This window comes from Cavia porcellus, unplaced genomic scaffold (assembly GCF_034190915.1).
Source record: "Cavia porcellus strain 051 isolate PalLab524CR breed Dunkin Hartley unplaced genomic scaffold, mCavPor4.1 scaffold_18, whole genome shotgun sequence".
Classification (NCBI taxonomy): domain Eukaryota; kingdom Metazoa; phylum Chordata; class Mammalia; order Rodentia; family Caviidae; genus Cavia; species Cavia porcellus.
In genome coordinates, this window is record NW_026947501.1 from 44,825,220 (window position 1) to 44,846,776 (window position 21,557).

Genomic DNA, 21,557 nt, shown 5'->3' on the forward strand with positions numbered 1-21,557 from the left:
ATCCCCAGCCCCAAAACAGGCTGTTTTGAAATGGCCAAATTTATTGTTAGAGTCTCCCTAAAAAATAGTAGGAGAGTTTGTGTTTTTTGTTTGGTTTTTTTCTGAGTTTTTTTTTAACCAGGGATCAAACTCATGGCCTCATGCTTGCTAGGCAAGCATTTAAGCCACTGAGCTAAAACCCTGGCCCAGTGGGAGAGTTTTTAACCTCTTGTGGCAATTGAGTCCAAGTGAGTTTTGTCTTGTCTCAGGATTTTCCCAGTTCAAGGGCTTATGGGAGCAACTCACAAGCAGAGGAAGGCATTTTTTAAATCCAAGAAAGTAAACCAGATGGCATCTGGAGGTAGGAGTTCAAGAAGGATGAGTTGGTAACTGCAGAGTGTAAGGTGATGGCTACAGCATGGTTGGTAGTCAATTCCAGAGGCAAGTCTTGGATCATACCTCTGGGGAGAAGAGTTTCAGAATTTCAAGATTGTAGTTATCTATCTCAGCTAATGAGGCATTATCTTTCTCTCAGAAAAAGTGCAAGATTAGATGAGAGGGAGGCTGACTGATTTGGCGATAGGAGACAGTCCCCTCTAACTTGAAGAGGAGATCTTTTCCCAGAAACTCAGGAATTCATGTTTGGTGAGTTCTCCCAGCCTACAAGTCTATCCCTGGCAGAAGGGGTAAGCAAGAGTTTCAGTTTCCCTAGTGATGGTAACTTTTTGACAAGGGAATGTTTGAAGACAGAGAATTTTGTTCCATAATCTACCAGGAAAGTCACAGGTTTGTCCCTGACTTTTGGGAAGATTACAGGCTCTTGGGAATCCAATTTGATAGAACTCAGTCTGTCCTACCTTTCCAGCCCAATAGGATAAGGAGAAGTTCAGGTTGAGTTGGACCAAGATATTCAGGTTTATTTGTGTCTCATAGATGAGGGACATTTCTTTTTGGTGTCCATAGCCCTTGTAACTCATAGCCAGAGGATATGGTCACCTATCAGACTGGATTTTCTTATGGATATCAGATGCTTTTCAGGGTAACACTGGTTAATGAGCTTTTGCCCCATTTTTAGTGTCTTCTAGAAGTTGTTTCTAGATGAGGTGACCTTTTGAAAGGCCATGGCAACTCACATGTCAGGACTGAAAGCCCAATTTTTCCTCAATCAAAATGTCAGTTTTTGTGTTGAAAAGACTCAGAAGGAATTGCAGACAATCATCCATCTTTGATGGGTGTTAGGTGATGCCATCTGATCAGGATAGGATAGCTGTGAAGCAGAAGGTTGTGGGGTGGTGCTCTACGGCCAAACGCAGGCAATGACTGATCAAACAAACCAATTCAGTTGACTGACATAGACAAGTCAAGAGTGACCCGTACTTCCCAGTCTTGGTGCACAGCCTATTGCTTTCACTGTCCATTCCACTCACTCACACATTCATTCAATACACTGAAGTTAAACATTCCAACTCCCTTCCCATGAAGTAGTCCTTACTAATGAGAGTTGATCAGACTCCCCTTCTGCTTGAGCTGAGTAAGACTGACAGACTATCTGGGGAGCTTGGAGGGTCTTGCCAGAACCAGATAGGCAGACAGACAGACAGACAGACAGATTGCATGTTCCTCCCTTTTGGGTCCAATGTGACCCACTTGAGTGGGGATCTACGAATCCTCTTATGGACCACTGAGGGGACTCAAGGACACATCTTCCCATTGGGACTAGGAGAGGTCCTTGCTCCATCTGCAAGGGCCATGACCAGTGACCAAAGAGGTCAGCACTGTCATTTTTCCCAGCCAATAGCAGATGCAACAACAAACAGAAACACTGAAACAATACCCAGGATCTGGAGGCAAGTTTATTTACATCAATGAGCATTGATCAGGATCATTCCCAGAATATCAGGCCTTGACCTCTGGTGGCCTAAGGTTTACACGGGATAAGCAATCAGGAAGTACAGTGGCAAAATGGCTTGTCAATTGGGGATTGGTTCTTACAACATGCATAGTGACCAGCTGCTTCGAGGAGACAGAAGCAACCAGAAATGGAATGAGAACTGTTACCTGGGCAACCAAAAAACTGAAGCACACTGGCTGAGGAGGTCATTTCCTGATATGCTAAATTTTTCTCTTTTCTTTCCTCTCTCTTTTGGCAGTGCCAGTGTCATCTATTTCTCTTTAGTAAATTTAAAATCATCATTTAATTTTCAATAGGAAAAAAAGTGATACCTAAAGCAATTTCCAACCTCAGGCTCACTTGTCAAATGAGCTTGCCAAAGATTCAAATGTGCAGTAGAGATCTTCCCAGACCCTTTCCCTCATTTCCTACTCTCACAGTCTAATTTATCAATTCTAATTGATAAATTAGATTGACCAATTCTAATGTGAATCTAATTTATCAAAAGCCCTTAGCATGGACTCCACACAGACAAGCACACAATACAGACAAGCAGACCTGGAGACTCAAGTTCAAACTCTATACTATCTGGACACAGTGTCGACACTGGCCAGCTGTCAAGAAAATAGGCTCTCTGAGTCTGTCTGGAGCACATTCATCTCCAGGTTGGATTCTTGCTGGGTCCCAGGATCCTACTTCTGTTTGTCTCATGTGTGAATCACCCACGGCTTCCAAGGCAGAGGGGCAAGATGGAAAAGGAGGAGGATCTAGAACTCTGGCCAGAGGAGCTGCTCTGTTCCTGGATTTGGAGTATGTAGGAGACAGGAGAATCCATTCTTGTAAAGCAATTTTCCCAAATAGTTTAATTTTTTAGAAATAATAGTCCAGCATCTTTAAAAATATTTGTAATACTACATGACCTTAAAGTTTGGTGTAGGATATTTGGTTATCAGAGAGTTTGTACACCAAATTTATGGGGCACAGAAAGCTGTTTGGAGTCTTGTGGAGTACGAATCCTTCCCTGAAGTCCTACGGAGTATGTACACTTCCCTCTAGAACTGTGGGGTGTGTATATTTCCCTCTAGTTTTCTGGGGTGTGTTCACTTCCCTAGAGATTCTCTGGAGTCCTGTGAGCTGTGTTCACTTCTTTGGAGTTGTGTGTTGCATGTACACATCCCTGGAGTCCTAGGGTGTGCGTATACTTCCCTGAAGTCCCTGGTTGTGTACACTTCCCTGGAGTCCTAGGAGGTGTGTATACTTCCCCAGAGTCCTGTGGGTATGTATATTTTCCTGGAGATCTGTGGGTGTGTATACTTCCCTGGAATCATTGTGGGGGAGGGGGGAATTCTCTGTTTCCCAGTTGTTCAGGAATATATGACATTGGGGTAAGGTGTTGGGATAGGAAGTGAGGTGGTGACTGGCAGTCCACAGTATATTTGTGTGGGCAGGCAGCATGGGAATTGCACACATAGGTTCTAGAGTTAGAAGGTAGAATTGCCCCCAGGGCACAGGCCCGTGGCTCTTCCATGGGGGCGGTCCCTTATGAACCAGTTCTGATTAATGATATTTTGATGCTAATTTTGCTTTTAGTGCTTCTGGCCCAAGGCTAGCTGTGTTGATAGAAGCCGACCTCCACATACCCTCCTGGAGAAATCAATGCTTCTTCACATTCTTGGCCCTGTAGGGCAGGAAGCAGGAGAGCCAGGTGTGTGGGGCGGGCACAGCCCTAGGCTGACAGTCAAGCACTCCTGCAGTGTCACAAGTACAGGAATGCCCTCTAGGTGGTGCAGCTGAGTCTGCAGCGGGAAAGCCCCTGAGGACGGAGCTTGTAACTAGCAGACAGGACCGGAGCAGTTTTTTAAAGCAGAACTGCGGTGGGCTGAGGCAGAGCTGTGCCGCTCTGGTCCCCGGCCTCTGCTGCCCTGGGACACAGAGCACCTGCTAGGGAGAGATCTGGAGTGGAGACCCCATCCGGCCCACACTGGCACTGCCAGCCATCTGCCAGGACAGGAAGCTGCCGTTGCACACAGACCAGGTAAGCCTGGGTCCTGTCCTCTGGGTTTCCAGATTCTAGCTGCGGACGAGCTTGGGTGCATTTTTCAAATGCACGTCATGTTTTGCTGCGTTTGGACAAGCTTGAGTAACTGTGTGTGCGCCACCCGCTCTCAGACCTAGGTTGCTCCTTTGTTTTCAGGAAAACACCAGAAATCCCAGTTTGCTGTTGGTTGCATGTTTGGTTAAGGAGCCCAGCTCTGTGTGTGCTTTGCAGGCTGTGGGATTTGTGCCTGGATGCTGGAAAAGTGCACATCTCTGGTTTACCTAAGCCCAGGGCCCTGGGAATGTGAGAAGGGGTTGGGGCTTCAGCCAGGAGGCTCAGATCAAGCTTGAGATGATGCCATGACCCCATGGTGGGAGCCAAGGCAGTGGAGTGAGGTTTTCATTTCTACTGAGAGGTCCCCTCCATGGTAGGACATTTACAGGGTGAGCTTACCTAGTGTTCCCAGTGTAGTGCTGGGGAGGTGTCTCTCTACTGCGCTGCCTGGATCAGCATCTGGAGAGGAGCTGAGATCCCAGCTGCGACCCAGTGCCAGAGGCACAGAGCAGAGCTCACCAGCCAGGAGTGGGGACACTGTCTCAGGGACACATGGCAAAAGGAAGAGGGCAGCTCCTGCCCAGATCTCCTGCAGCTGTACTGCAGGTCTGAGTGGCACTTTGAGGTCTTTTCAAACCAAAAATTAACATATAAAGAGGTGCAGAGCCATGCAGGTGCCTGAGACGGAACTCCTCCTGCCTGACTTGAGACTTTGGAATTCTCAGGTCAGGGCCACTTACAACCTTCATAGACACATTTAACAGAGCCACTGGGAAGGGGAGGGGGACCTTGTCATCAGAGCTGGGAGCTGACTGCCATGCACCTTGTACCTCTGGAGGATATGGGATGGGGATATGTGGCCCCTTCTCCTGAGGAGCTAGTTTGTGCAGGACAGCAAAGTCCTTCTGTGACAGCAGCCAGAAGACAGGATAAACTATCCCTGACATATTTGTTGATTGCTCTCTGGCCCTTGCCTGATTTCTTACTATGCAAGCAAGATTTTCATGTTGTCAAAGAGACACACAGAGGGTCCCTAACTCTGATGATTCCTGGTATTTTGACATCGTTTGGGGTGAAAGCCAGCTGTGTTCAGTAGAAACTGTTCTTTGAGTGTTGAGTCCTGACCCTTGCTTGGCTGATAATGTGGATCTGATCACCCTGGGCAGCTGGGCAGAGTACATGGCTCTGGGGAATAGTAAGACCCTGTGCATATGCTGCTGAGCCTGGCATCTTGCTGGTGAATGCACTGCAACCTCCTTGACTTACAACGTTTGCAGCTTGCTATACATTATGGGGAGGAGAGCCTGTGTCTGGGTGCAGAGGCATCAGGACACCATCTTCTTTCCTGAAGTGTCTCCTGTCCATGAGCCCAGCATGGAGCCTGCCACTGGGAGGCGCCCTGTGAGGGAAGGGCTATCCACCCATCACAAGGTACAAAGCAAGCACTTCTTAGAGGATCTATAAGGGGAAGCTCCCTGTGTCCTGTAGACCACAGAGGAGCCAGGCCAGCTAATGCCCTTTTCTGGGCCAAGGGAAAGAGCTTGATGGCTTCGAAAGAATGGAATCTGTTCTCAAGGAAAAACCAAGGAACTCTACTTCAAAGGCTCAGCAAAGCTGCAATTCAGACCCAGGAGCTGTGAGGGTGGCATCCTGGCGGCTGGCCCTGGGTGGCTTGGCCTCCCGCACCTTCAGCAGCTCCCCCACAGCCCCACAATTATCCCAGACGACACCTGCTTCAGTGCACCTTTGATGCTGTTTGGGCTCTGCCTGGCTGATTCCACCCACCCAAGCATCATTAATTATCCCACACTAGGCCCACTTAGCATATTAGGAAATGAAAGTCCAGCCAGCCCTACACCCATCCACCTTTCCTCACTGTGCCCTGCGATGCCAGTACCTGAATTCACCTACTGCAGCAGGGTTTGAATTTGCTCTTGGAGATCACTGCTTTCCTTAGACACAAAGCAAGGAAGGGAAGCTGCTGTCTGCTCCCCAGCCACGGCCGCACATGTCAGCAGCACACTTGCTGCAGAGCACTGCTGCGCTCATCTCTTGAGGCCTGGAGAGGTCCCTGACTTGAACAGGCTCATGGTCAGTGACAATTAGGAGTACATTGGCAACTTGCAGCTGGGAGCTGGACCAGAAACTGGCTTCTCAGTCTTGCATACCTGCCAAGTGACTCCCTCAGTGTGCCCCAGTTTCCCTCAGTAATGTCAGCCCTGGAGGCTGCACACATAGTTACCTTCTGTCCTCATCAGCAGGAAGGCCTTAAAAGGAAATGATCTAAGTCTCATTCGTAGGTCTGTGATAAAGGTTAGTGATACAGAAAAATGTCTGCATTTTTTACATAATGAGAAATTTGTCACATGTAGGCAAACTCAGGCTGTTCCATTGAACACAGTTACGGAACAGAGAGAATTGTTCAGAATGGCTTTTGGCCTGAGAATTCTAGATACTCCTTTGTCCGAAGAGAGCTGAGGGTGTGACCTCAGGATGGCCAGCCCTTGCTTGTGGCCACAGCTGAGGAAAAGCACTGGAGTTCTGCATCGTGAGATGGGGGCATCCATCAGTGTTTAGGGATCTGACAGCCTAGGGGATGTTTCCCTCGCACCCCAACACCCAGGGCACTCCGATGAAACATGATCAATGAGGGAAGTCCCTGGAGTTGCAATCACAAATGGAGGACGGGCTCCTGGAACATGAAAGTGCCCTGGGGTGATTCTCCCACGAGAAACTCCAGCTCCACCCTTGGTGGCATCACTGTTATGGTTCAGAGACTGGGCTCCCGGGATTTGACACAGTGGGCTCAGGGTGGAGATGACACAGGCTGTGAAGACCTTCCTGCATCTGTATCCTCCAGAAATACCCATGGTTTTTGTTTTTTCTTCCCAAGTCAGAAAGAGGTGCTGTGTCGATGGCCCTGCTGTGTCCCAGCAAGTATACATCATGGCTGGGAAGCCTGACTCTGCTCACACACAGGGCATCATCTTCGCCTCTGGGTCCTTATAAAGCTGGCAGCTAGAGTCATCACAACCCAGACCCATGAGGCTCAGGGTGCATGGAGCTGAGCTTGGCTGAGTATTTCTAGATTCCAGAGGATCCTTACTATTGATGGATTTCACTCAGTGTCTAGAGTTGCACAGAGAGAAGGTGAGCCCAACACAGAAGAGGGTGTTAATCCCCTGAAAGTAACAGGTGACAATGCCAGCACCAGAATCCTGGCAGAAAGCACTTTTTTAGTGCAGGAGAAAGACATGCAAACAGGACTGCGGACAGAAACGGTAGGCCCCCAGACAACTGCGGAACCATCCCCAAACAATTTCTCTTCCCATCTTTGTGGTGCCACATTTCCAATTCCTTCTTTCTAGCCTGGATGCACAGGAGCAAGGAGGGAGGGTTTGGGATGGCCCGCCACACCTTGTCTCCTTTAACAAACTTTCTCTGAGCTACAGCAGTGTGCCAGCACCATACTGAGTTGTCATGACACAGCAGTGCCCTGGAGACAAGAGATAATAACCCTACACTCAAAGGGCTTGGACTCTATGATGAGGAGAAAAGCTGTAACACAGGGCACACACCTAACTTCACTAAGAGAGACATAAGCAGGGCAAGTGTGGAGAGAGCAGGGCAGGTGGGCTGCTCAGAGAAATGATAGGGGTGAATCCCTCAGCAGAGTCGAGGAGTGAACCAAGGGTCTCAAGAGTGGGGCTTGACCAAAGAGCTTGAGATGCCCCTGTGGTGGACCACATCAAAGGCCAGAGTGGAGGAACAGAGGGAAGACTAGAGAGGATGGAGAAAACAGAAGAGAGGAGGGAGATGGGAGATACATCCTTCCAGGCCAGGGGCCATGGGAGGAGATTGGGGCAAATAAAATGATGCACAGGGCTGAAGTTCAGCCAGGTCCTCTCACAGCCAGTGTAGCCTGGGGCAGTCCATACTCACACCATGGTGTGCCATGGCTCACCCATGCCATGCAACAACTCACCACTCACTTCACCACACCACACCTCACTGGTGGCTGTGTCCTGAGTATCAGCCTGCAGTGTGTGGGATATGTGGGCCTGCTTGGAGGTCCGAACAGGCAGCAGGAGGAATTAACAGTGTGGAGGGTCCTTGTCCACCCACATGTGCCCTCTGGGCAATGAACACACAACAGAGGGACTGTTTCTGAGAAAAACTTCAGAGACTTTGACATGAGACACAGCCTTCTACCTCCAAAAGTGCAAACTCTAATCGCAAGGCTAAGTTACACAGGAGAGAAACTTCCTAACACTCTCTCAGTGACCTTATGGCCTTCAACCCACCTGGGTTCCTTGGCAGGAGATGGCTGTTGCTAAAGTCTCTGCCCCATGAGGAAATGGTGTCACAGTGCACACCAAGGAGCTGGCCAAATGGACCCTCCTCTCAGGCAACCACTCTAACAGCAGCACAACAAGGCCTGCTGGGGTTTGTGGACGGCACAAATTCACTGTGCACATACATTTACAAGTGGTTTCCCCCTGCTGAGACTCTCAGGCAGCACTCCCACCAAGCAGGACTTCCTCCATATCCAGCCCTCGTTGGAGAGATCTGGCCAGACAGCTTCCCTTGGGTGCCAACACGTGGCGCCTGATGGGGCCAATCCTGCTCCCATGGCCACTCTTTGCTCGGGAGATAGAGGACAGCACAGCAGGGTCACTCTGTACCAGGAACCCTAGGTTTGAGACACCTGAAGGACAGGAGGCCTCACTGTGCCCGGAATACTGCCAGCTGCTCCCACCCGAGGGTCCCATGTGGAACTTACTCTCCAGAGGACCACCCACAGTGCAGGCTGACTTCCGCATTGGCAAGGGAATATTATCCTGATGCTTATCACAGAGGCTGCTTTTGAAGGCAAATATTTAATTTGTGAAGATTGCAAAACTAAGACAGTAGACTGCCGAGTGCCTCCTGTGTTTAAGAACAAGCAGAGTTCAAACACTGGCAGTGCAGTGTCCCCTGTCTCCCAGGCCTGGTCGTGTGACTCCTGCACATCTGTGACACAGAAGCAGGGGCCCAGGCCCAGCCTCAGTGGGCAAATGTCCTTTCCAAGGTCTCCCAAGAGGGTCCCACTAACCTCCCTGCTTCTCATCAAGTGACCTCAAGACTTTGGTGTAGGGTGTCTCCACTCCTGCATACATCTGCTGGCCCAGTCCTATGGTTCCCATTGTGGACAAATAGCAGCACCCTCATCAACAGGAACACAGATTCCTGAGAGGATGAGGGGCAGCAGGGGCGGGGAGGTCTGCTTGACACTCCCTTTCCTTCAAAAACCAGTCCTGGGAGAGACTTCATTGTGCCTCAGACTCTGACAGCTCATGCCAACACTCAACAGTTAAAGAATCCTAGAACTACACTAGAAACCAGCATAGAGTAGCTTCCCTCAGGCCTAAAGCCTCAGGGCTAATTTGGAGAACTAGAGGTGCCAGGATACAGGCCACAGAGGCCTGCTTGAAAAGATATTGAAACTCTGGGTCCCTAAAAAGTTGTGAAAAAACTGATGTGCAGACAAAAGAATTTACAGTAACCCTAACCCTGACCCAGAACTTAACCCTGAATCCAGGCCTAAGCTTGATACTAATCCTAACCCTGACTTTAACCTTGATGTTAACCCTAGCCCTCAACCTGACCCTGGCCCTAACCCTAACCCTAGCCTTGACGCTAACCCTTACCCTAACCCTGACTCTAACCCTGACTTTGACCCTGACCCTGACCCTGACCACAGTGAGCTTCACGGAGGACCTGGCCTCCTAAGAAGTCAGTGGCTGTGGGAGCCATGGGGCAAGCAGGGCTTAGGGCCAGACATATCCTGTCCTCAGAACTCTTCCCTGCTCCTACTCAGTCCCCCGGGCCAGACAGGCCATGATGGCACACTCAAGCCTCCTGGCTGCACTGAAGTAGGCACAGCCTGGGCCTCGTTCCCAGCTCGGGATTTTCCACATGAGCTTTGTGTTTCATTAATCTTCATGAGAGCCCTGGCCACCTCATGAGATGATGCTGGTGAGAAACCTCGGAGAGCAGACAGGGTTCACCCTTGCAATCTCACAGACACTGCTGGGTCCCTCTGCACTCCAAAGTGGACAGGGAGGGACTCTAAGGTCCCTCCAACTCCCTCAGCCTTAGTGGGAGGACAGGACCCCCAGGCCTGCCTTACAGTCCAGCAATGACACTTGGATGAGGGGTTCCCCCTGGCCTGAGGGAAAGCACAAGGCAGCTTCAAGGGCTGAAAGCAGACCTGGCAGGGCCTCCAGTGCGGCATCATGGCTTTACCCGTTTGAGGGTTTAGGGTGCAGCACCATCAGTGCACAAGCACCTCTCTCCCAGACAAGAAGGGGGAAGCGGATTACTTTAGGCTCCTGCAGACACCCCCCAAATAATCAGGGCTTTTTGCTCACCCTGTTACCTGTCCCAGGAACCAGGGGAAATGGCTGACCTGGGGCCAAGAGGGGAAAACATAGGCACAAATAAATTGTAAAAGTAACAATTTGAATAACAAGGATACATAGTGTTAAATTAAAAAGTAGAGTTTAAAATAATGTATGTTCTCACTGATATAATGAACGGATAGAAGGAAAAAGGAAGGGGGAAAATCTCACCAGATAATGTCATGCTTGGTGCTCAAGGAGATGCATCACACTCTCTATCTGAGTGTGGCCTGGCCTAGGGACTTTGTCCACAGGGCACACTTGGAGGGCAGCAGCTGTCCTTTTGGAACAGCTGATAGTCATTTCTGGGGTTGAGGGGTCAAGGACAACAGCCAACATGAGTCCTGTCGATGGGGACCTTGGGTGTAGTGAGAGGAGGGCTGTCTCTTGACCTTGTAACCCTAACCCTGCTGACCTCCAGGGAATGCACAGCAAACCTTTCATCCTCAAGGAGATGCTACCAACACTGCAGCAAGCCTCTTCCTAATGGACAAAGCTACTGAAGCAAGGAGAGTCAGGAACTGTTCACAGTGCAACGTAGCACTGTTGGTGCCTCAGAGAGACACTCATACCATTGAGGAAGCTCTTAGCAGGAGGGTCTGGCTATGAGGTGTCTGGGGGTGACAGTCTCACCAACTGAGAAAGGTCTTGGTAGGTCCTGGGTGTGTAGGATATGGGAGCTCCAGGCTGTCTGCTGTGCTACAATCCGGAGCTGCCCTGCAATGAAGGCTGAGTAAAAACTTTTGCTCTGACAGTTTTCTCTACCTTGCTCCTCTCCAGTCCAGACACCACACCACAGCACAAGATAGTTGGTTTTTTGAGGTTCAGGACTTTGGAGCTGCAGATTCTGTGGAGGGCCAGCCACTGCATTCCAGTCTGGTGGTCTTTGGCCCCTTTGGGGCCCACCAGCTGTGCCCTGCTCTAGTCTCGTTTGTCCTGAGTGGGACAGTATGGAAGTGGGAGTCAGTATGAGTCAGTATGAGTCAGGGGGAGTCAGTATGGAAGAATAGAGCCTTCACCTCTTTCTCGGTAGAATGATATGCAAAACAGGACCTTGACTGAAAAATGAATTTTCCTTCCCCTGAGCTCACTGGGCTCTGCAGGGCTTTTCTAAGCTCCCAAACTCCTGATCCCAACCCCATACCCTCTTCTCCCTCCGAGGCCTGTGGATACCTCCCATCCTCTGCAGCCCAGGGCTATGACCAGGCTGTGGTGCTGAAGTGGGGTGAGCTAGGTGCCCACAGCCCTGCCTCTTGCCCTCTCATTAGCTGAGATATGAGGGCAAGTGCAGGAGTCTCGGTCTTGGTCCCAGATGCTAGCTCATTGCTGAGGGGCTGCAGGATTCTGCCTGGAAGATGTGGGTGATGGGCTGCTGTCTCCAGGGCCATAACATCTGCATTGCAGGAGGCCAGAGCCACACCAGAGCCAGGCATCCAGTGGGGATAGGAGGGCAGGTGCAGCTTGGGCAGTAGGAAGAGTCAGGCTTTGGCATCAGCTCCTGGAAGGCACCAGGAAGAGGGCTTGAGAAGATCTAGAGCTATCAGTATAGGGTAGGAGGCATGAGAGCTCTAGAGCTTAACTAGCAGGACAGGAAGCTGGTATGGAAGTTCTAGAGCCAGACTTGCAGACTGGGGAGAGGTGTGGAGAATTCCAGAGGCAGGGGTGCTCTTTGGGACTGTTCTAGAACAGTCAGTTCCAGCCCAAGATGCCTCAGGATGGTGCTCAGATTGCAGAGGCTGTGGAGATCCAGGCCTCCTGGATCTTGGCCCTGACGGCTTCACCCTGTCCACTCAGGACCCCCACTGCCCTGTAGGACCCACTCAGCTCTGACTCCTGTTTTCACACAATGCAGGCTTACCCACACCTGGTGAGATATCCTTAAATGAAATTCTTAGCTCTCAACTTGTTCTGAAGTCCTAGAAGTTCAAGAAGTTGCGGGACAGAGCTCTGCTGCCTCAGCATGACAGTGAAACAGAGAGTAGAGCACAGCACTGCAGGAGACGCACCCTTCCTCTACCAGCCTCCACATCTAAGGACAAATCAGCTAAAGGTGGTTTGTTTTGTTGTTGAAATTGGCCAGGCGAGTTCTCACTGCAGCACCATCTCAGCCACGAGAACAAGACAGCCTGGGGTGGGGGTGAGGGCATCCCCCTGGTTCAGACCCAGTGCTACCCCCACCCTACCCCAAGACAGCACCCAACCCTGACCCAAGGTGCATGCAGCTCTTGGGCTGCCTCGCCTGCAGGAGCCTGGCCTGGCCTTGCTATGTGCCTGCAGCCAGCAGGGCTGGAGAGGGCAGGGGTGGAATGTTGGCACAGTAACCTGCCAGCAGGGCTAGGTGGACGCCTGAGGGCCTGGGAGAAGACTGCAGTGTGACCGCATGGGCTTGGCCTGGGCCACCACACTGTGCCTGCACCTGCCCAGTGTTTTGCTTTCATTGTTATCACCTGGTTCAGATCCTTGGCTCCTCAGGAGCTAGGACCAGCAAGTCTATTGCAGTTCTTTGCCTTCCGTGCCCTGGACATGGCTGGAAGAGAGGACATGATGGTGCCTGAGCTTCATGTAGCAGTGCAGCAACAACCTGAAAAGCAGCAGCTAAGACAACGATCATGTGTGACTCTCCCAAAAAGGGTCAAGTGCCAGGGAGTGGCAAGACTGTTCTGGCTCAGATCTGGGCAGCACTGCAGACCGCATCCAAGAGGCACCAGGGCTCTCTGTAGTTGCTCAAGGTCCCCACAATGAACTAGCTGGAAGCTACGTACCTTCCCGACTGTCTCCAGCTACACCCAGCCCACAGGCGTAGTCTGTTTGTCAGGGGTCACCTCTGTTCATTCGCTCTGGGGAGGCAGTGTCAAAGCATTTGTGCATGTATTTCAAGCCATCATACCTGACTTCTCACCCATCTGGTCTTCTACATGGCCTTTGAAAAATCACTTCAAATTTCCAGCCTCATTTGTTTCTGTAAACTAAGCACGTGGATAGAATCTGCAAAGCCTCCCTCAGCCTCAGCTCTGTCCCGGCATCTCTGTACTAATTACCTACTCAGTTATCTCTGCTCCCTGGGAGCCACTAGATATACATGCCTGCTGGCTCGTAGCCTGCTTCAGTGGCTCCTGAGTGGAGCCCAAGCCATAACTCATGTTGCCCAGCACTGTGGGCAATGCAGCCAGGGTCAGTGTGAGAAGCTGATCTGCTGCCTTTCAAATAGATTCCTTGGTGATGCTGGCTGCTTCCATGTCACCCTGTATAAAATGAGCCTCTATGTGCTGCAGAAGTAGAGACTGCTCCACCTCGTTGGAGTCCAAGTAGGGAGGGAAGAGGAAGCACCAAACCTCTAGTGGGGCAGAGGGCAGGGTCATATCTGCCTCCAGCCTGTCCACTTCTGCCATAACCACAGCCCTGACCTGTCCCTGTCTACCTCCATCCATAACCACAGCCCCTGTCTTGCTCTTGTCCACCTCCATCCATGACCATAGCCCCAACCTGTCCATCTTTATCCATGACCACAGCCCCTGTTGTGTCCTTGTCCACTTCCATCCATGACCACAGCCCCAACCTGTCCACCTCCATCATGACCATCATCCCTGTTGTGTCCTTGTCCACCTCCATCCATGACCATCACCCCTGTTGTGTACTTGTCCACCTCCATCCATGACCACAGCCTCTGTCGTGTCCATGTGCATCTCCATCCATGACCACAGCCCAATCCTGTCCACCTCCATCTATGACCACAGCCTCTGTCATGGCCTTGTCCACCTGTATCCATGACCACAGCCCCATCCTGTCCTTGTCTACCTCCATAGATGACCTCAGCCTTGAACTGCCCATCTTCATCCATGACCACAGCCCCAGGTCCTGAACCCAGTCTGCCTTGTCCCCATAGAAGGAGCTACAAGAACTAGGCAAGGAATTGCTGTGACCCATTGGGTCCGTCCCAGGTGGCTTGTCTTGCTGAAAGGTGGTTCTCAGAGATTTGTCATCTGCATTTGCTCCATCCTGCAGTCAGTCTCCCAAGCCTGCTACTGCTGGTGCCACCCACAAGTCAAGGTGCTTTCTGCAGTCCTTCTCAGGCTTGTAAGAACAGTCGGTTGCAGTCTTCTTCCCCGTAAGTTACAGAGACCCTGTCTTAGTGTTTGCTTTCTGCTTTTTGGATTTCTGGTTTCCCCACTAGGGCCCTCATCCTGCCCCTGAGCAGAGAGGGATGCAGGCAGCCTCAGACCTGGGTCTTGACCCCCATCCCACCATGGTCTTTCCTCATGCCCTGCCTCATCACAGGCCCACAGTGTCCTTTGTCTCTCAGGATTTGTGAACTGCACTGTGCAGTCACAGGCACTGATAAGTATCTTTCCTTTAAATGGCTGAGGGTAAAATTCCCATACTGAATCCAGAGTTAGGTGAGATGGATTGCCTGCCTCCCAGACCCTTCCCTGTCTGCTCACACTCTTTCTCCACATTCCCGGTCCTGCGGTAGCCTGAGCGTCTCGGCCACTGACAAGTGTGCACAGTGTGGGCTCCCCAGCTGCTCTCTTCTTGCTGGGCCACGGCATCGTCCTCATCCCATCCCAGGTCATACAAATCAGTAGCAAACAGGAGACCACAGGGATGTGAGCAATTTCAAGTAGTCTTCGAGTGCACACCTGAGACAGGGCACAGTGAGAGGGAAGATGCGCTTGGGACTCATGCAGATCTGTGCTCTCCACCCCAACAGCAGGAAGGCCTCACCCTGAGATGGGCTTGCTTCCCAGAGCCAGGGACTGGGCCTGGGAAGGCCACTGTAGCCATCTGTTTGGATCCAGTTTCCAAGGTGCTGAGACCATGATGGTCCTGCCTGTGAACTGTGTGTGAGATGGTTCGTTGCTTTGCCTGAAGTCAAGAAGGGTGCTTCGGGTGGCCACACTGCACCAGGAACTTAGAGGGAGCCAGAGAAGTAAGATACATAGAGGGAGCATTAGAAACAGGGCTGGTACAGCAAACCTGCTCAGGTTCCCAACAGCAACGGACTTGTCTGTAACCATCCTCAAAGTGGTTTCTTCTACAAGGACAAAATCTGCCAGACAACTTGTGATTCTGAGAAAGCGGGCCCTCAGGCCAATAATCTGCATGCAATCAAGTGGAGCTCAAGTGCACTCAGAGAGCAGATCTTCAGGCTGTCCTGGGTCCAGGGAGGCAGCTTTCTTTCCAAGTGGTGTCTTCACCAGCACTGCAAGGAGTTTGGACTCAAGTGTCAGCCCAGGTTGCCCAGAGCAAAAAGGATGAGTTCTGTGCACAATAGTGGCTCTCAGGCCTTCTAGGTGGCCAGGAAGACAGGTGAGGATGCCCCAGAGAGGAGGCCATCTGGCCCCTCTGAGGTGCATAGAGGCCCATCCAGTTCAGTACCCCACAGCCCAGGCAGCAAGGCTGGGTGAGCTCCTCAGGAAGGCTTCAGAGGAGAAATCCCCATCACAAGCGCCACAGAGCTGCAGCAATCACGAGTCCTGGTACCACCAGTGAATAGAATCTCTCGTTTTGTCTGAACCCTGTTCTGGTGGCTCTTTTATGTGTGTTTGTAATGTGGATCACAGAGCTACATGCAGATTTAACAGGCTACCTCAGTGATCAGAAATATTTGTGTGCTGTTAGGAACACATGGCCAGGAAAAGAGGGAACCAGGCTGGGAGAGCAGTGGGCCAACTGGACCCCTCTCAAGTTCACTGCACCTCAGAGCCATGGAATCTAATTAAATTCAGGCTCCGAGAAGCAGGTGGGCCACCCCTCCCCCCATAATGCCCCTATACCTTATCTTCCCTGGGCTCGAGCAGCTCTCTCTGCTGGGCTGGGCCAGGCTCTGTCTCTGCCAAGCTGGATTTGACAGGTCTTAGACTCGCTAATCCCCAGGGTTTCCACATTTTGTCTCTGTGAAGTCCCTGCTCTCAATAACATTGTCTCATGAAGAGATGCTTACCTTGCTGGGGTCTTACTTTCCTTTTAAAAATATCCACCATGAATCCCTCAAACAAATAGAAACCTGCCTACTAGTTTCACCCAGCACTTTGTTTCCAGAACCCTTGAGCGGAAAGGTTAGCTGCGCTGTGAAGCCGACTTGAGGATAGGATCCAACTCACCTCACTTTCTCCAAAGCATGCGCTCCAGGCCCAGCAGCCCTCTTCAGCCCTCTGGGCAGCAAGTCCCATGTGGTGCCTAGGACCATGATGAGTGTCTCTCATGACAAATGGGGTGAAGCCTTATGGTCGAGTCCTGAGCTCAGAGTTGTGGTCTCAGCCTGGTTCCTTCTCTGACCTGCAGCTTTGGGGACAACAGGGACAGTCAAAGTCAAAGGAAAGTCCAGCTATCATAGTCATCATTTTGGCTTTTTCTGTTTTTCAAACTCAAATACAAACCCACAGCTGATTTTTATAGGGACTTGTTCACAAAAGCACAAAATTGGCATCTTCAGGGGCAATTCTGGTAACAGCATGTCCATTCTGCAACCCTTTGTTCAGATTACCATGTTTGTGAACTTCTTTGTCCTATGAAGCCATGTCCTACAGTGTCCTGGCTGTGTCCCATGTCAGAAGGCAGTAGTCCATGGACATCCAGTCCCCCAGGTCCAGGGACAGACGTTCACAGGTGTCCAATTCCTCAGATCAGAGGACAGAGGTCCTCAGGTGCCCAGCACCTCAGGACTGAGAAGAAGTCTTTCATCCCATACCTGCCTCCTGCTGGTTCCTGGCCTTCTGCCATGGAGACCCTGTCCTCAAGCTCAGAAGGGCCTTTTCCCACAGACAGAGCCCCACAACCAAACTCATCTCAGCAATCCCATGGCAAATGTGGTAGGAGATTGTGTTCTAGAGCTTGGTAGGGTCCCTTGCTAGTTGGACAATTAGAGATGACACCTCCTTTAGGTTTCCCCTAGGTATGGGACAAGAACACACCCCTGCTCTGATCCCATTACCTACACCGGGGCCTAATGAGACATCACCTATGAGGTTCCTAGGCGCTAGAAAACACCCCAAGTGTTCTGCCCATGGTGAGCCTCCAGCGCCACTGTACTCTTAAAGCTTTGGAGTAGCTTTCTGCCAGTCTTAGTGGGTGCAAAATCCTTCACCTAAAACCCATGCGCTAACTACAAAGATTAAGATTATTTGGTTAAAACTTGCAGATGCTCCTGGGTTACAGCAGGGTTACATAGGGAATTGAAACCATTGTAAGTGGGAAGCTATGAATCCATACAAGCTGCGCAGCACACAGCTGTGCTGCACAGGGCATAGTGGGTGCCCACTGAATCCCAATGACCACAGATCTGGGAGAGCACAGGCCACATGGTGCCAGCCCAGAACATAACACAGTGTTCTCTTCCTTGATGCCCAGCCCTTCTGTACCACTGTCAGTCCAAACTCAGTGTCTGAACCATCGTCAGCTGAGGACCATCTGTATCAATCATGGAAACAGCAAAGGCAGAGCTCGACTAGCCAATAAAGGGATGTGCAAATACATCTTTTAATTCTTGCAGTTTAATATAGGAGATGGCAGGGGTGGGGAAGGTGGTAAAGATTAGAGGATTGCTTCAAAGTTAGCCTGATCAAAACTCCTTGATGTGTTAATAGCTTTCTTATCAGGAGTTCAGAGCCTTAAACTGTATTAGATCCAAAGAAATGGTGATGTCAGATGTTTTTATAGTGCCTGTTAAGAGCCCCGGTTAGAAGGGGAAGGTGTCACTCACAGATAAGAGAATTGGACTTGGATTTTATAACTGAATTTAATTAGCACCGATTTGAGGCTGATAGTAGCTGGTTTTTCCAGTTTTCAGAAATCCATCTTTCCCTGCGGGAAAGGGGGACATAGGAAATGGTGGGGAGAGAGTGAATCCTTTCATGTTCAGGGCCCCATCCTGCTTCCCCTGTGATGTGGTAAATCTGGCCTCCCTCTCCTCCCTGCCAGGCACGGAGCAGCCACACCTCCCCAGCCCACCACCACCTTCCCCAAAACATGCGAAACCAGGGCTCTAACCACGCAAGCAGCAGATGGGAAGGAGAGGCACTCAGTGTCCAGAGGTGAGAGGAGAATCCACCCGAGGCCACAGCCCTGGAGGGAAGGCTTCTGGTGGGACCTTCTGGGACCTCCTGGGGAACCTTTCTTTTGCCAGGAGCTCTGTGCTGGAGAAAAGTGACTATTTGTTGTCCTTCAAAGATACAATCATAAGCTTTAGGGCTCAGGAAAAATACCACATGTGCGCACGTGCGTACACACACACACACACACACACATACACACATAACTCATTTCCTGATGTGGCACCAGTTAAAAATGGGGGGATATTACTTAAAGAGTAAGCATCTTAGATAGGCAGATTATGTTACTGAAGATACAGCTTCTGTCGGGGTTACTCTGAATTTTCCCACAGTTGAGCTGAACTGCATGGGATTCCACTAAGTCAAAAGGAAGGATGCATGGCTGGAAGTGTGAACAGGGCTCCACTGGGGTGTGCACTGGCAAGCAGCCCCACATCTCAGAAGATGACCTCCTAGTGCTGGGGCCTGGGTAGCCTGGGCTCCCCGTGCCTCTGCTCGCCTTTTGCAGGGAACTACACTATTCACGGAACTCTGGTTCTCAGAGGCATCTCTTTCCCATTGTGTATGTAGACATTCTTCTCCCACAGCGCCTACTTCCTGTTCCCTATGTGAAGCCTTGATTCCATCCTTGCCTCCGAGTTCCAGAGTGACTGCTCTGAGCAGGGGTGTCAGGCAACCATGGATCCATGCAGATCCAGCCTCAGGGCTCAGGAACTTCTTGGGTCTCTTGGGCCTCAGTTTCTCCAGAGGAAAATGCAGAGCATAACCCATCTAGACAATCTGGTTGGTTTTAATTAGAATATTGGTGAGGCAGGAGCAATCTGAAAGACCTCTGTGCTGCCCACTGTGGTGGCCACCAGCTATCCCCTCATGTAATTTAGATTCATTAAAATCCTCAAGGGGAGAGAGTGTCTCTGTTTGCATGCTTGACATTTACAGATAGAGAGCCTTGTCCTGGATATGCCGGGGCCTGAATGAGGAACCCATCAGAGAGGCCACTGATACTAGCTGGAGCTGGACTGGGTTGGGCCAGGCTGGGCTAGGGCCTGAATTTTGTTCTCCCTATTTTTGTTGTTATGGTAATCACTACTGTACAGTGCAGAGCCTGTGGAGTGCAAGCCCTTTCTTGGCCTTCCCTGGGTGGATTCTCATTGCCCTATTATGACTTTAGGATGCCTCCCTTGACTGGCAGCCATTCAATTCCAGCTCTCATTCAACCTCCCTCTGCCAGACTTGGCAAGGTGTGCAGGTAGGCACCAGCCTGGCCTTTTTCTCCTATCACTGGTGTGAACTCAGACACAAGACCCAGCTTCTTCGATCTTTGGCTCCTTCCTTCTCAGCTGGTGTGGACTCGTCTGGTCTGTGCTAGACCAGCGCTGCACCATGGGGTCCATCCTCTGCATCTGCAGCCTCCCATTCATGAGACTTTTATAAGAACAGGCTTTTGTTAAAATGTCTGTGTGCTCTACCAAACACTGCAATTTAATGCAATACTCGATGAGCTGTCACAATGTTGAAAAGTCACAGAGAAAGCAGGTGTGGACTCCTAAATGACCCTACATTCTCATCAGATGTCTGCAGGTTCACCTGACCTCCACCCTGGGAAGATCTCCCAGGGATTTTTCTCAGCCCTTGTTCTCTGAGAGGTTTCAGGGAGACACCTCTCAAGTGAGTGTCCTGCAACTGTAGCAACTTGTGCTTCCAGAACACAGTTAGTTTTCTTAGGAAGCATCTGAGTGTGGTCCCAGCCACACTGCCGGGACGCGATGTGTGCTGCTCCCAGAGGACAGTGAGACCCAGGCTCCATGGCCTCAGGAGCTAGGGCCTGTCCTGTCACCACTCCACTGCTCACCACCAGGGAGGACCAGGCCCTCTCCAGCATGCTGACCACAGAGCTGCAGAAGAGGCTTTTCAGAGACTGTTCACGGGACACAGCTCTGTGCTCTGCAGGATCTCCCTGAGCAGAGGGCAAAGGCAATGTGAGCTCACTAAACTCCAGCTAAGTGATGGCACTGACAGAGGCATGGAGGGTTGTGTCCCTCTCCATGTCCCCTCCATTCCCCAATCACATCTCGACCATAAAGGGGCCTGGCATCCAGGATGAGGACAAAGGCCCCACTGTTTCAGGTAGGTTCCCTTGAATCAACCTCTGTCTGGGGTGCACAAGGTGCTCAAGAGGGGCCAGCAGCAGTGAGACAGGCTCCCTGAGGATTCAGCTGGTGGATGGAGACCACTGAGCTGAGCTGCAGGGGTGTGGCAGTGGTGTTCCCATCCCTGAATCTGTTTCTCTGTCCTTTCATGACAGAGTGGCTGCTCACATCTGCCTCTGCTTTTTCAGACACATGCTATCATGGTATTAGTAGATACTGCTTTTATCATCAGAAAAGTGTGGAAGAGCATTGATGACAGAGCCAAGTGAGGGTGCCATCCACCTCTCTCCGTTGGCCAGGCATAAGCAGGCGGGCCCCTCCAGAGCCTATTTTCTCCTGCTGTGTGGCCTGGTCTGGTATTCTGGAGGAACCCCATGGTCAGCTAATAACCAAACTATGACCATAGCAATTATCTACTAATACTCTAGGCCCCTGGGAGGAGCATGAATTGGGGCCTACAAATGCCCAGTTGGTTCCACAGGTTGGTGATGGCCCAGAGGACCTGGGAGTGCCGGGATCCCTAGCTCTCGTCTTGGTACTCACTAGCAGCTAGCACAGGGCTGCAGTCCTGTGCTGGCCCCATTCCAGGCCCTCCCCCATGGCCTTCCTTGATGCTTGTGACATCAAGACAGTAGGCCAGGAGAGGGCCTCTCTGTGTGAAACAGGAAGACCGTGTTGTGAGGGAGGGAAGTCCTGGCTTGTTGGCCTCTGGTTTCCCTAGATATGTGATGTGGAGGGTGGGGGGAGTCAGCACTTTCAAAGGCTCAGTTTCTGTGGGGGGACCATAGGGCAGTTAGAGTCTCTGAGGACACAGCTCCTTTCTCAGATGGCACCACCTCAGGGTGCTGGGTACCCGGCCACATCTGTCCAGGTTGAGCCCCCAACTGTCCCAGGAGGTAGCCCAGCCAGATGTTGGCCTGCCCTAGGCCCAGGGGTGTGCTGGACATGGCCACG

The 21,557-nt window shown here is 51.1% G+C and overlaps 1 protein-coding gene across 2 annotated transcripts in view; it reads left to right on the forward strand.

The window, feature by feature from the left end:
* The first annotated feature begins 3,674 nt into the window (after positions 1-3,674).
* Edar (ectodysplasin A receptor) overlaps positions 3,675-21,557 on the forward strand; it is a 46,842-nt gene continuing 28,959 nt past the window's right edge. The window contains exons 1-2 of one of the 2 annotated variants that reach the window (XM_063229712.1): positions 3,675-3,905; positions 18,323-18,435. In XM_063229712.1, the coding sequence (XP_063085782.1) occupies positions 18,406-18,435 (30 nt within the window). In that variant the 5' untranslated portion in view covers positions 3,675-3,905; positions 18,323-18,405. The remainder of the gene's footprint in view (positions 3,906-18,322; positions 18,436-21,557) is intronic. The other variant, XM_063229713.1, reaches the window with a different exon arrangement.